Source organism: Topomyia yanbarensis, chromosome 3, assembly GCF_030247195.1.
Source record: "Topomyia yanbarensis strain Yona2022 chromosome 3, ASM3024719v1, whole genome shotgun sequence".
Classification (NCBI taxonomy): domain Eukaryota; kingdom Metazoa; phylum Arthropoda; class Insecta; order Diptera; family Culicidae; genus Topomyia; species Topomyia yanbarensis.
In genome coordinates, this window is record NC_080672.1 from 398,308,060 (window position 1) to 398,324,384 (window position 16,325).

Genomic DNA, 16,325 nt, shown 5'->3' on the forward strand with positions numbered 1-16,325 from the left:
TATATATATATATATATATATATATATATATATATATATATATATATATATATATATATATATATATATATATATATATATATATATATATATATATATATATATATATATATATATATATATATATATATATATATATATATATATATATATATATATATATATATATATATATATATATATATATATATATATATATATATATATATATATATATATATATGTATATATATATATATATATATATATATATATATATATATATATATATATATATATATATATATATATATATATATATATATATATATATATATATATATATATATATATATATATATATATATATATATATATATATATATATATATATATATATATATATATATATATATATATATATATATATATATATATATATGTATATATATATATATATATATATATATATATATATATATATATATATATATATATATATATATATATATATATATATATATATATATATATATATATATATATATATATATATATATATATATATATATATATATATATATATATATATATTAGTGGGGACACAGTCCGTTTCCAGTCTTCATTAGGAAATGCGCCTATCTTATTATCTATAATAAAAATGATTGTTTGTTCCAACAATCAATTCGGCTTGTTTCATTAAATTTGAACAGAGTAATTGATAGCTTCTGGCACTTTTTTTTAACTTAGACAATATTTTTTCAAGACGACCTACATTTTTTCCTTAATTAGTCTTTCTCGAGATTAGTCAAGGTTTGGAATGATTGAATCGGTGAAATGCCTTATCAGTGCAATAGTGTATTTGATTTGTCTTCTCAAAATAATCTATTAATAGTTCGACCCAACTAGTGATGTTTTTGACGCTCCAGGATTTTTTTTGTTCATGCATATTTATTTTCCGTAGGCCTGTGTCCGCACTGAGTGGACTACCTTTTCGAAGAAAGGCGAACTATAGATTTTTCCCTTCAGAAAATCTCACCGACCTAACCTTAAACCCATACCCACTGTGTTAAAAATGGTCGGGGAAAACCGCCAAAACTTCCCTCTGTGTAGTTCTGAACCAGTACGACCAAAATGCCGTCCCGAAAGCTGTATGATCAGTTGCTGACTAAATCAAATGGATGCATTCTTATGGACGATGAAAAGTGTGTTAAATTGGATATCGAACAGCTTCCGGGACAGAAGTTTTGTGTTCTCAGGGGTCGCTGAAATGTTTCCAAGAAATATAAATGAACTGGACTTCATTGTCCTATCATTGTACTTGCTATAATGGAAGCTTGCTTTAATTGAGTCTACCCAAAACGTAACGAACCAATGAATGGTAACATCCACATCCGTTCTTTGAAGCACTTTCTTTACCTCTGAACTGGTAGTGCTATCTGTCACAAAAACGCTGGTTTTCTTGTCACAGGAACAGACACCCTGCCAAATCATAATTTTTTCCCGAACTTATCCGCGAACAATTTCAGCCATAGGTTTTACCATCAATCAAAACACATCCGTCGCGTTTCGTCAGCACCTGGTCACACAGCTTACGGACTTAAAATCTGGCTATTGATCATTGCTGATGCTTCGTATGAGTTGTTTAATTGCTCGATAATATTTGTAACGTTTTCGAAGACGGATTCTCCGCATAGTACAGCGATTAGGATTCTTTCTTAGCCAAATTATATCCTAATGACCTTCAACCGCAGTTGGCGATATACGGTTCCATGCCGAGGATTGGTTTGCCCTTTGCTACGTACTTATTTTTAAAAAAATACAAATTTTTAATCAAGATGGGAGCACTACTCTCTACTAGAATCTGAACCGTTCAATCACTGAAAATTTAATATCAGACTCACGGTTCGCGCGACCATTCGAGAACACAACGCACAGTGATCACCTTCCTTACAAAAGTCGGACAAAACCTCAATAGTGGCCCGAAACTTCACATTAGGGTAATTTTGTGACGCTGAATTCATATTTGACGTTCATTTTTTGTTTTTTTGTTACCTCAAAATTTTGGCAATTAAGGTGGTTCGAAAATTCAACATTACGAATATAAAGTGCACTATTTCCGAAAATTCATTTTCAAAAAATTAGGTGCGGTGATTTTTTTAGCAGAATACACATTTTTTCAATTGTTGATAATGATAGGACGAATCTATAAATTATATTGCGAACCCTGGGTAGTCGAAGGCTACCATGCGTCTCTTTCAGACCTATCATTAAAAATCACCTGTTTTCATACCTCGGGGCAGAAAGGGGCAAAACAAGATATTCATTTTCGGAAAGTACACTAATTTTCAAGTATCATGAATAACAAGCGATCTTTCTGAACCGTTTCAAAAAAAAAGTACAGCCACTTTGAACATTATAACTTTAAATTATTGCACGATTTATTGTTTGTTTTTCAGGTCTGAGCGAGAAGAATGGCTTATGTCGACTAAATGGCAGTTATAAGTCCAGCAAATAACCTTTCAAATAAAATCAGTTTGACCCCAATCGGAATCTTAACTAAAAAGATATATTCATTTGAATAACTTAGGTTTGAAAATAGTTTTCCTCAGAATTCATCATCTATTTCACCTTTGAAATTCTGTAAAAAATCGAACTCTCGTCCTCAGGACTTAATATTTTGAGAAGACTCTATTCAACCTATTAAAAAATAGAGAAAAATGTTAAATTATGAAAAATTTAAAATAAAATTTTGAAGTTTTGTCTGGCTAGGCGACACTCTGCAACGCTATGGATCCACAAGCTTTATTTAATTCATTTTAATTGTAATGAGGTTAATAATTTGAAAGTATTTGCCATGCATAAATGACGTAGCATTTTGGGGGGTAGGGAGGGTATACCGAATTTGTGACGAAGTGTGACGAGGGGGAGGGTAGGAAGTTGTGTGACATAGCATTGAGTTTATTGTTACCCGTTATGTCCCGTCCGAGCAGAAATTCTGTTTATGCCGATGTGAAGCCGAAACTTGTCTTGGCTTAGCAGGCCTATGCGAAAGCACTATGCTATATTTCACCCTAAGGAGGAAAATTGGGTAAACACCAAAATTTTATTGTTTTTTGACGGGCATCAAAAGCCATCGATTCGAGTAAACCATTGAAGGTTCCCCATTCCTAAGGGAAATAAATTTAAATTCACACAAGTTACTTTTCTCGTGGTTTCTCATGTGGTAAGTTATACGAGTCGCGGAATTGCAAGCTCGCAAAAAACGAGAAGACTGTATGCGTAAACTAGTAGACTTATGGCATTTTCGTTTTTGACAGTGTACTACACCGGTGTAGTCGGCGCAACGACCATTCTAACTTGAGTGTAATCAGTCTAATATTTAAGTTTTTTCATCTCCCGTCTGCGTTGTGGGGGGGGATGGGGGGTAGTAAATGCTATGTTATTTACAAGGTTAGAATTTTGTGACAAAATGCTACGAGGGGAGGGGAGGGGTCAAAAATCGCCGAAAAAATACTACGTCATTTGTGTACGGCCTCTTAGAAAAAGCACGTTTTATGTTCCGCGTGCGGATAAAGTGGGAATATTATAGACGACTTGGGGGCAGAATTCAAAATCTGACCCTGTGTAGTCGATGTCAAGGCTTTGGGCACGGCACTAAAAACTTTCATTTAGATTCCAAATGTATGATTTGTGGTGATAAATCGCACACAAAGGACGCTTGTTCTGTGAATGAAACCACAGAAAGTTCCAAATGCGCTAATTGTCGCGGAAACAATCAACCGAATTTTGGACATGTTCTTTTCAAAAAAAAAAACAAATTCTCGTACAAATCAATAAATAAAAAAAATTACCCACTTCCTTAGGTACCGTGGTGATTTGCTTCAAAATAGAAATGAACTTTCTCTACCTATGAATAGGATCTTCCATCATCGTCACACCATCCTAAAATGGTGCGTTATCTTATGCTTCATTGGCAGGTAATGCGGCTAAAAGAACGAAGCCTACCACTCCTCAAATTTCATCTCCACACAACGCTTGCTTTGCTCTAATGGATCCAGGTAGCACTGCGGAAGAAAGATGGATTTTTCTTGCAGCAATCAATATTTCAATTGATGACTGCAATGCCAAATTCTACCTTCATGTTTGAAGCTTCTCAAACTGGATTGAAACTTACTTACAAAGTTGTAAGATATTTGAAGTTTAATAATGTGTGTTTCAACCTTCCAAATCCCATTAGCCGGCAGTGGTATTATGAAAAAAAGTTCTCTGCATATGGTTTGGCTTCCCCATGCAAACAACTTGATTTCGGGATGTAGGAGGTGATAGTTCTGCCGATTTTCCAATGACCCATTTCAGAATGACAGAGACCTAGCGGTACATTTCGAGGTCATTTTCCCGTCAGCAAGCTCCGCTCAACTATAGTACGAGTATCAAATTTATACCAATATCAAACTTTCGATTCCTTGTCACGAATAAGTGCGCATGGAATTGACGCGTAGTGATTAATTGCCCCCAAGATTTAGCTTTTTACCTCATACCTACCTTTGAGCGAACTAAGTGTCGGTTGCGAGTAGGGCGACTTTCCCAAAATGACACAAATGGACGTTGGAACCGTGTCCCTATCGATTGAATCTGCGACAGCATCCAAGTTGTTGACCCACCCTAATTGTATATTACTTCCAATATGGTGTATGGTAAGAATTTATTTACGGAAACAAAAAAAAACAAATATCAAGAAAAGAATTTGGAATCGCGATTTAGATTTAATTATGTTAGTTGGAAATATTTTGTCTTGTTTTCCATTTTCCGATTGCCAATAGAATGTACAGAAATGAGACAATGGTACTTGCATAAATTCAACCGACCAGGATAACATTTCTGCTGACAAACAATCGTTGCGTTGCATTGTGTAAGCATGGAATACTTCGTAGATTGCAGACTAATTACTCTCATTTCTACCCAGATTACTTGAGGAGCGTTGTTTGGGAACAACAATTAATCCAGTCCAAGCGTGAATTTCGCCTGCGAACCACCATTGCGGGCCACGACCATCTTTACCGTAACTTGAGATACGAGAAAGTAAGTGTTGATGTGGTACTTACTTAACGGAAGGTCCAGTACCACGGATTGGGTAGTGGGTGGGTTGTTATTCAGGATTCGTCTCAAGCAAGCGATGCGACTGAGAATATATTTTCGTGCATAAAAAGTTTGAATAGTTTATTGACTATAGGATACGTAAATGTTCTAGATGTGAAGGCGTTTAAACTCTGGGTAACCATCTATCGAGAGTTGGTTTCATCGAAAATAATTTAGACTCCGGACAGTCGGCTGCCGGGAGTGTTGTCGACAATATAAAATGGACCATAATCAATGAGTTTAAAAGTGGTATTGTGGACCACTCATAAATTATGTCAAGCAAAGATTGCCCAATACTAACTAACTTTCTCTCTTATTACCACGCTCTTTATCTCCTTGGTCTAATACGAACCAAATAATTTCGGTTTTTCCTTTTTTTTTGGAGGAGCACAATACTGCCGCTGCACGCAAAAGTGTCCATGTTCTATGGAATTTCCTATATACATCGTACAATCGTGGGTAAAACGGCCGATTGCGTTACAGCACATGACGTGCTCCCCATCCATAAAAGTAAACCATTAAATATGACAATAAAACATTTAATCCTCGTGCTGAAATAATTGCCGCAAATTGGTAACTGGTTTTGAATTGTTCTTGCGAATTGTAAATTCTCAATGCTCATACATAATTCAAAATCCATCATTCACTCAGACAAGACCATGCGTATTCCCCACGCGCAATAACGACCCAGTGGATTCGTTTCCTAGTTGGTCAAATAAACACTAAACAAACAAATAAATCAGTTTGCTCAGTCTGAAGAAATGTCTGCTCGATTGGCATCAACCGGCGGATACGCGCTTCCTCACAATGCCATCAAATCAAAGAACATTTAAAATTACATACTACAAAGTATGTGCAATTCAAAATAAAACGAAATGAAGACTGCTTAATTATGTGCATTAAAAAAGATCGGAATAAATTAGTTGCATAACCAAGGTGGTTCATTTTCAATGATAGCACTGCTGATGAATCACTTTACAAAAATAGGTGATATGGGACGCGGACGAAAATAGCTTGACCACCGCCAACATTTCTGCTGACAAACAATCGAGAAAAAAGTCTCGAAAAAAGATGTTATCGTGTCGAATACCTCTTTATGTCGATACAATCAAGTCTTTAGTGATGACCAAATAGAAATTGGAGTAATTTGAAGACATTTTATAAAGAAAAGAAACGACCTCACCGAATTTTAGTAGCTGGAATAGCAGTTCATCTAAACTATGAGCAGCGTAAGATCCATTTGGCATTTATTCTCTTGAAATTCGGTCCACCTTTTCAGCAATTGCAAATCAAGAATCCGTAGATCTTGACTTTACTATTACGTCGAAACCGGCCAAGTTCCACTTGATAAGAACGAAATCGAAGCGAACTCACATCCACTTTTTCCGGGTAAGCACCAGTTAATAACTCGCGATAGTCATCGGAATACGTCCGAGTGCTTGGGCACCTGCATCAAGCATTCTTCATTGGCCAATCACAACGCATTCACTTCCGTGCGCGCTCCTTTCATACCCGAGGTGATATAAGGAAGCTGTAACAGTCGGTTTGCATAATTTTGACGGGAGCTGAAAATTTTCACATCCAAAGCGTAAGGCTACTGCGATCAAATCCAATTAAATTAGAATGCTCGTTCACTAAAAACGTGCGAAGACGATTTTTTCAACTGCGTAAGGGTACATAATGTGCGTAATACCAAATATTTAATTGAAGAGTAACTCTAATTTTGTCATTCATCGATTTGATCGAATCGAAATCCGTCAAAATTCTTCGTAATCGGTGATTTTAACGCAGGACACCGATCTTGGAATAACACTCAAAGCAATTCCAGTAGCGAATTGATTACACAGATTTTAATTCTGATCACCTTTCAGTAATTTTTTTGCTTACTCAAGAAACCGTTCCCAATTCCATTAGCTCAGTTTTACAAACTTATTTCGTTCATTATTGCGTTGCAGAGTGTTCGATATTTTTGAAAAAGTGATCAAATTAAAACCGAATATCATTGAAAACCCTCCATTCTTTAGTTGTTACAATCCGCCACAATATATCCAGCCCCTCAGTAAATGCTACAATGTGCGTTTCCTAACTATCGTGTTAATCCCTTCATGCCCACCCTGTAATGAACAACAAATAGTTTTTGTATTTAGTCTGATTGGTTCCCTCTGTAGCAGTATTGTGAGTGTCGCGTTCAACTAACTGAAAATAATTAAATTTTGGAATAACTCTGCGGAACTAGTAGAAAACACTTTAGACTAGCTTACATCACCCTTTTTCATATTCGAAATTTTGTAAATTAACGAGCAGAATTGTAATGAACATCCCAAGTTAAAAATTAAGCAGTTTGTAACACTGCGAGTTCTACAGATATTTTGAGCGGAATTTTTTTTTGTTTGTTGGCTCCAACATTTTTAAATGAAAGGGCTAAAGGTTCTAGCTGCGAGATATTCATAAAAATATGTCTCCACCGCCGTATTCGTACTTTGGTCACAGCCTTTTATGCGCCTTTACTTGGTATCGTGCGATTAACAAACAAACAGTGCTTCGGGCTTCCCACTTGGAACTGATGGATAATGGCTTTGGTAGTATTGAATTTGAATAGTCATCCAAACAAAACCTATCATTTTAGCAATGTAGTATTCCCTATAATCTAATCTAATCACCTACCTTTTTCCTAGATCTCGAGCTCACGCATCCAAGAGCCAAGGCGAGGATATTGGAACGGTAATCGACGAGGACGGCTCCCTCGGCGGGTCCGATATAGACGATAAAGAACTAAGCAACAGTGGTTCGGAAATCGTAAGTTCACCACCCAAAACCCTAATCGATGTAATACTAATGACCATTTTGCAGATCACCCGAGGCTCTCCGATGGATGACAGGGTTCATTCGCCGCAGCTGCTGGTGGAGAAACCATACAAACCTAAGTTCCACAATGCTGCCCTGTATGCCAAATTTGACGCCAAGCTGGTTAACAAATTCCCCACCTCGATTGCCAACAGTACTAGCAGCAGTGCAACAAACTTGAACGCCAGTCATTCGGCTCCACCAACTCCGCACTATTTCGTATGTTTTTGGCGATCGTATCCAATTGACAGATGTCTAACTTTATTTTTCTTCCACTTTTTAGAACGGCCAAAATGTGGAATCACTTGAGCAGCACATCTCAAAGCTGATATCAGACAATGAGGCCATTGTGGAAGTGGTGGAACCACCGCTTCAAAAAAAGTATCACAAAATCACCGGCATAACCCGCGGAATATCAGTCAGCGGTAGTTCAAGTTCTTCCCACGGCGGAAACGAGCCAGGATCGGGTAGTAGCAGCTCTAAGCTGGCTAGTGCCCTGCTACAGAAACGAAACAGCGAAGAACTGTTACAGCTTCCGACAGTACAAACGTATGCGAATGCTGTTCCCAGCGAACAAAATGTGATAACCGTTTCGAATAAGCCAATCGTAAGTACCAAATCGGTGGCTCCTATAGTTCAACCGGTTCCTTACGGGCCAAACCATCACCCGGTACAGATGGTTGTTCGAGTTCCTAATGGAAACGAACAACTTCCACAACACCACCTTCAAGTGCAATACCAGCAGCCATTAAACCTGAGTAAACCGGTCCCGAGCGAACCAGTGGAAATGGAGCATCCTCGTAAACGAAGCAGCGGAGCACTGTACAGCCGGGAGCAGTCACCGTCGTCTTCCCTGCAATATCCCCCACAGCAAACTACCACTTCTCTTCCCCCAAATCAACCGCAGATTAGTCAAGCCCAACAACAGACACCAGTTGCGCCCCAAGCTCAATCGCACGCACCACCTCAGCAGCAACAGCAAGTAACCGTTACAGATCATCCGCAGAATCCAGAGCGTTCCATCATCAAAGATCTACTGCTGAATTCGCGTGGCTTCGGAGTGGTCCAGAATCCAGAAAACGAGAAAATTGAAAATTTGTTCACCTGCAAATCGTGCAACACTAGTTTTCGTGACGCAGAAATCCTAAAATATCATACGATTTGCTACTGCCAAGGAAATAGCAATGTAAACAGCCCATCATCTAGTGCACCTATTAGCCCCGTTGGATCTCCGTCATCCTATTTCTCACGATCAAAATCCTACAACCCGACAAGTTTGAAGACGCTTGCCCGTGTCTCACTGAATCCACCACCGCGAAATCCATCCACACTGTCCAAGTTGGCGAAATCCCAACTGAGGTTACCACGATCGCGACCTGAGCACATATCGCTACTACCGGAGCCAAGTGCTACGACCAGTTCTACAAACATCCCGGCCCCTGACACTCAGATACCGACTATAGCGAAAATTGTCGACGTGGTACAAAACCCACTGCCATCACCAGGTCCTCTGCTAGGCAATACGAGATTAGTTGATTTTCAGAGCAATAAAGGCGAAGGTTTCGGCAGATCCGGTCAAGAGTCGAATGATGACGCAGGACATCCCACGCATAAAAGGGCCATGATGATGTCAATGAGGGGCGTTCAACATCCGAGCTTGCAGCTCTTTGGTGGTAATGTGGAAGTTGTCGATCGAAACGGGGAGCAGCCGCTTCATCGATATACGTCCGGCGGAACGGTGACGCGATTTTCACCCGACGTTGATAGCGAGATGCACGATTACGGATTGTCTGGACGAGTAAATAGTATGCATTCAGGGGGAACTTTTATGCAATTGCCAGAAACTAACCGCAGTTCGTCGCCGGTCCTTATGAAGAACCCGGCCACTCCAAAACTTATTGTCACCATCACACCAACACTGTCATCTGCAATGGCCACCCCAAACTTTTACGCAAATCAACAGCATTCAATGGAAGGAAGTAATTCTGTAGCTGGTCAGCCGATTACACGATTTCCGTTTCCAACCATAAATCCAATAACGGCATATAATCCACTGACACTGCCTCAAACCTCGCCAGGTCAGGCGACACAGATCATGCATGCCGGAAAGCTGATTCCGTTTGTCCAGGGAATGCCTGGACCGAATTCTGTAATGATGCAGAGCGAGCTACAGCCCGATGGCAATCCTCGCATAGCAGCAAGCCCAAATCCGATCATGCAATCGATTTCGATCTCCACCGGTAATCACCTAGGCCCCACGGTAAAATTACAGTCACCATGTCTGCTGGCGGTGGTTAAACCAACCAACACTACTGCCACCGATCGACGCAGCGAAATCGTAGATTTTGGTCGTCTTATTAAAACGTCTTTTCTACAATCGCCACCCGTGAAAAACGGTATTGCCAAAGAGATTTGGTCCCCCGCCAAGCAGGAGTATAAAAAGAGTTTTAATTTTACTCGAATGGCGGACAATATTAGTCCGAGGAAAAAAGAATCCATTGATCCGCCGGTGGCTAAGAAAGAGGAAATCAGACATTTCAATTTTGAAAGTTTAATCGTAAAGTCAGAAATACTAATCAAATCACCTGCGCCAACGGAATGCAAACCGGAACCAATGGATGTTAAACCGATCGACAGTGCTCCACAGCAACCACCAGCAGTCGCAGCAAAACCGAAATTCGTAAGACCAAATTCACTGCCGCTTAAACCAGGTACCTTCACTCCCAAGGGACATCACGGGATCACACCTACCCATAACACGATGCCGTTGATATCACCGGATACACCACGACCCTCGAAATCCTGCCGGGAGTTATATTTCAATGGTCACGCCTACACAAACATCGGACTGAAATCGAGCACGAAGCCGTTCTACTGCACCGTCAACAAGACGCAACCTTTTTACGTTCAAACGCAGAAGCAACTCTCCATGTACAGCAACTGGCAGGTTCATCCGGAGAACAAACCACACCCCCTCGGTTTGAAATCGGTTGCAGTCATGTCGTTGTACGACAGCAGCCAGCAGCGTGATCATCGCTACTCGATCGCCTCTCAAGTTCTTTCCTTGGCTGTGGTCAACTCAAGTTCCTTTAATCTGGCGATTATGACCACAGCAGAAGTGAAAACCAGCTTCCCAGCGTATTCGCTACCACCGATGAGCTCCCCTGGTGGCAGTAGTAGTAACACTCACCAACTCACGAAGCAGGGCCTTTTGGCTGCTGGTCAGCAACAAGGATACCTCCAGTTCGGTGGTTACCACGACAAGGGTGCTTCCAACGATAGTATGCCTGCGAGGAGTGAATCTTCGGAACGAACACTATCCGGTGGCTTTGAGAGCACCGAAGAGTATACATACGTTCGGGGTCGCGGTCGAGGCAAGTACGTGTGCAAAGAGTGTGGTATCCGTTGCAAGAAACCATCGATGCTGAAGAAGCACATTCGGACGCACACGGACGTGCGGCCGTACTCGTGTCAGCACTGTAGCTTCCAGTAAGTATTTCGACGTTTGTTTAGGATCGAGCCGTTGTTAACCGTAGACTTTTTATTTTTAGTTTTAAAACTAAGGGAAACCTGACGAAGCACATGAAATCTAAGAGTCACTTCAAAAAATGCACCGAGCTGGGATTGAATCCGATTCCGACTAGTGTGGATGACGATGGAATTGACATTGATATTGAGGGCGATCAGCAGTCCATCTCGAGTGAGCGGACGTCGACGATCCCGGGGGATTCGGACAGCGGATCGGAAAGCGATGGAGAGGACAGTGATGATAGTGGTGAGTAATGGTTTTTTTAATTTTAAATAATAGGATTTCAAGCGGAATTTTTTATCAACCTGGATCATAAGATTGAACTTAAGACCTGTACTTCGACTAGAGTAAATAAATGAAGCGGATCTCCGATGCTCTTCTGATCATAGAGCATACGAAAGCATCATCTATTGGGCATTTTTCCAACTAGCTGGTCGCCTTGCTGTCGAGATATATATCACTGAAGCCTCATTTACCGACAACAGGAGCGCTACCGTTTTTAGGACCGCGCTTCTCTTCAATACCTTCCAGCGTTCTGAGCAGAAGTCGTCGTTCTAATTCTGTACTAGGCGGTGGATGTTTCTATCGGGCTAATCCATGCTGTCGGGAAAATACCCGATGTACAGCGCCTGTTCATGAATCTGCGACGGTTTAACGACCAATGAAGCGCTTTTCCAGGGCTTGATAGCAGCTGTGGCATTCTGTAGTTAATTAGCTGTATCCTTGTCTGCACAGGCGATTTCGAGATACCCTAGTTTGTGTGTTTTTTTACAATGGAGAAGACCTTTACGTCCTAGCCCAGTACACGTGCTATTGGTAGGTGTCCCAGCTACCACACGGTGTGTCGGGCTCGAATGGTGACGCTGCCATTAATACCGACTAAACTCCATTGGGCTCCGCCATCGTTCCTCCCAGGAACTACCTCTCGGTATTACTTCTGGGGGGATGGCTGTACTTAATGTACCCTTTCACTCTCACTCACGCGTTCATACGTCCTGTATGAGGCTTACTTGGGTGCTCTCTCTATCGCACCTTGATTCACTCTCAAACACTCCACATGAGACTGACTTTTGTGCTCACCTTTTTCGTTCCTTGCGAGGCTGACTTGTGTGCTCACCTTACTCATTCCTTGCTAGGCTTACTTTTGTGCTCGCCCCACCCATACCATGTGAGGCTGACTTGGGTGCTCACCCTATCACCTGATTCACTCTCAATCGTGCCACTCTATTGTATCTTTGTCACTCCCCCTGGCATCCCATGTGGGACATTTTTCTTAGGCCCCACTTCTGACATACCATGCGAGGCTGACTTTTGTGCTCACCTTTTTCATTCCTTGCTTGCTACCAACCTGTGAGGCTGACTTTTATGCTCACCCTTAACATGCAGTGTGAGACTGACTTGGATGCTCACCCTTTCACTCCTCTGCCACGCCATGAGGTATCGATAGCTAAGTCCCAACATACTACGCTACGACCCTCCCATCTTGGCAGGAGGCAGTCCACTTATAGCCTATACACTCACTCTTCTGTCTTGCTTCGGGGTGGCTGGGTTTACCCCTTACGCGGTTGCCAGTCGCTGCGCCAAACCTGCCTCGGCATGAACAGACCATTCACTCCCTTTTTTGCGCTTGGCCTTTTTCGCTCCAGCTAACCAATCACTAGTTAGCCGTGCCCGTCGTCTGTTGCTCGGTTCGCCAGATTAACTGTAGCCTACTGGCAATCTGGATGGTAGCAGCCGAGACTGCGTTCCACTTCTCCACCGATTGACACGTCCGCTGAATAAGGGTATCAGGGGTTGTGTCCCAGCCACAGACGTCAAGCATTGCTCTTCTTTCGACGTCGAACCGATGACATACGAACAGTATGTGTTCGGCAGTTTCATCTACACCTGGGCAGTCCGGGCAGACTGAGACCTCCGCGTGCCCGAACCTGTGGAGGTACTGACGGAAACAGCCATGGCCTGACAGGAATTGGGTCAGGTGGAAGTGAACTTCCCCATGGGGTCTTCCCACCCAGCTCGATATGCTAGGTATCAGCCGGTGAGTCCACCTACCTTTCGAGGAGTTGTCCCACTCACGCTGCCATCTGGCGACCGAGGTCGCCCTGGTGCGCTCACGGGCTCCCCTATTTCCACGTAGCTCAAAGCACTCCTCATCTTCCCGAATGACCAGCCCGACTGGCATCATGCTCGCTATCACGCAGGATGCATCGTGTGATACCGTGCGGTAGGCAGATATTACTCTGAGGCACATCACGCGGTAGGTGCTCTCCAGTTTCTGTAGGTAACTGGTTACCCTCAGTGCTCTTGACCATGACGGGCCGCCGTACCTGAGGATAGATACTGGCGCACACCTTTGAGCTGTTGGACATCATTCTCGATAGTGCCGCAACAGCAGTCGACGCTCTCTTGCACGTATAGTCGACATGGCTGCCGAAGGTCAGCTTGTCGTCTATAATGACTCCGAGAGACTTCAGACTCCGCTGTGAAGTGATCGCGACTTCTCCCACATGGATAACTGCATGTTGTGCCGACTTGCGGTTGTTGACGATAACTACCTCCGTCTTATGATGAGCGAGCTCCAGGCCTCTCGCGCTCATCCATTCCTCCACCGTGCTAATCGCGTGTTCTGCGGTTAGTTCTACCTCAGGAATTGACTCCCCGTAGACCTCCAAGGTTACGTCGTCGGCAAAGCCGACGATCTTGACCCCAGGAGGGAACTTCAGTCTCAGAACCCCGTCATACATGAGGTTCCATAGCACCGGGCCTAGGATCGAGCCCTGCGGGACTCCGGCGGTAATCGGAACCCTTTTCTGACCGGCATCGGTCTCATATATCAGTACGCGGTTTTGGAAGTAACTTTCCAGGATCCGGTACAGACCCACTGGTAGGCTAAGCCGGTGTAACGAGAGCGCGATGGCATCCCAGCTTGCGCTGTTAAATGCGTTCTTCACGTCAAGTGTCACTAACGCACAGTATCGAATACCTCGCCTTTTTCGTTGGATCGCTATCTCAGCAGTATTTATCACTGAGTTGAGAGCGTCCACTGTGGACTTACCCTTCCGAAAGCCAAACTGGTTGCTTGACAGACCGTCCGTACCTTCCGCGTATGGGGTGAGCCTGTTGAGGATGATCCTCTCAAGCAGTTTGCCAGTCGTGTCAGACAGATTGGTCTGTACGCCGATGGGTCGCCTGGCGGCTTCCCGGGCTTCGGCAACAGCACCAGTTTCTGCCTTTTCCATCTATCGGGGAAACGGCACTCGTCAAGGCATCTCTGCATAGCTAGCCTGAACATGTTCGGGTTCGCTATGATCGCTGCCTTGAGAGCGTTGTTTGGAACTCCATCCGGCCCTGGAGCTTTGTTCATTGTTAGGGATTTAGCCACTGCGAGTAGTTCTTCATTCGTCACTGGAGCCACCATTTCGACCGTGCCCGCACTGTCTCGTAGTGCAGGTGGCCAGGGGCTTGTGGCTCGAGACGGGAAGAGTACTTCGATAATCGTCGCCAACCGGTCCGGAGACCGTTCTGGGGGTGAAGAGCCCCCTTTGGTCTTGGCCATCACAATCCTGTAGGCGTCACCCCACGGATTCGCGTTGGCACTCTCAAACAGGTTGTCGAAACACGCTCTCTTGCTGCTTTTAATGGCCTTGTTAAGGGCCAATTTCGCAGCTCGAAACACTTCGCGGCGGTTCTCTCTTGCATCCTCGGTGCGAGCTCTTTGCATCCTACGTCTAGCTGTGAGGCAGCCTGATCGTAGAGCTGCAATCTCGGCACTCCACCAGTATACCGGGCATCTGCCGTTTCTTGGCAGGGTTTTTCTCAGCATAGTGGCTTCGCACGCGCGTGATAGAACAGCTACCAGCGCATCCCCGCTTAGACTGTCAGTGTTGGCCTCCAGTCCCAGGGCCGCGGTGAAAGCTTCGCTGTCGAAGTGATTGGACTTCCACCCGCGTACCTGACAGGGATCTCCCGCCCTCGGATGCTGCACACCATAGTTGATCCTAAAGCGGATTGCTAAGTGATCGTTATGGGTGTAGCCTTCATCTACCCTCCATTCCATGCCTGGAACCAGACTCGGGCTGGCAAATGTTACGTCAATCCACGCCTCCATCCCGTTTCTACGGAATGTACTAGCGGAGCCATTATTAGCTAGCACAGTATCGAGTTTCGCAAGCGCTTGACCATTAGCGCCTGACCCCTGCTATTTGTACAGCGGCTGCCCCACTCCACTGCCCAAGCGTTAAAGTCTCCCGCTATGACTACCGGTTTCCGGTCCACTAGGTCTGACGAGAGCCTGTCGATCATCTGGTTGAACTGTTCTATGGGCCACCTTGGTGGAGCGTAGTAGCTGCAATAGAACACACCACTGATCTTGGCAATCGCAACACCCTCGGCGGAGGAGTGTATTACCTCTTGAACCGGAAACCGTCCCGTTGTACAGATTGCCACCATTCCAGACCCGTCCGACACCCAATTGCCGTTGCCGGCAGGGATGTTGTACGGGTCTGATAGGAGGGCGACATCTGTCCTCGACACCGAGACTGACTGCCACAGCAGCTATTGGGCTGCTGCACAATGGTTAAGATTTAGCTGTGTGACGTTCACGGCTTCTTCTTATTTGCCTCACCGAAGGGACACGAAGGTCCGCCCATAGCATGTTTATGGGCTTGCTTCTTAGCGGTGCAGATAAGGCAATTGTGCGCTTTAGTGCAACCCCGCTCCTTATGCCCCTCCTCGCCGCAGCGACGACATAGTTTGCTCCTGTCTATACCCTTGCACTCGTAGGATTTGTGGTCGGACTCAAGGCACCGATAGCACCTATCCACTGAAGGCGGCT

General features: G+C 43.5%; 2 protein-coding genes across 5 annotated transcripts in view; one reads left to right on the top strand and one right to left on the bottom strand.

Annotated features, from left to right (window-relative positions):
• Window positions 1-16,325, top strand: part of LOC131693138 (uncharacterized) — a 128,149-nt gene that overhangs the window by 105,936 nt on the left and 5,888 nt on the right. For all 3 annotated transcript variants that reach the window (XR_009306159.1, XM_058980716.1, XM_058980717.1), the window contains 4 exons: window positions 7,794-7,914; window positions 7,969-8,181; window positions 8,246-11,451; window positions 11,514-11,737. Coding sequence is in view for 2 of the 3 variants with exons in the window: in XM_058980716.1 (XP_058836699.1) it covers window positions 7,794-7,914; window positions 7,969-8,181; window positions 8,246-11,451; window positions 11,514-11,737 (3,764 nt within the window). In the remaining variant the exon portion in view is untranslated. The remainder of the gene's footprint in view (window positions 1-7,793; window positions 7,915-7,968; window positions 8,182-8,245; window positions 11,452-11,513; window positions 11,738-16,325) is intronic.
• The window catches only part of LOC131693139 (zinc finger Y-chromosomal protein-like), a 48,832-nt gene that overhangs the window by 11,111 nt on the left and 21,396 nt on the right, over window positions 1-16,325 (bottom strand). The gene's annotated exons all lie outside the window — the stretch shown is intronic.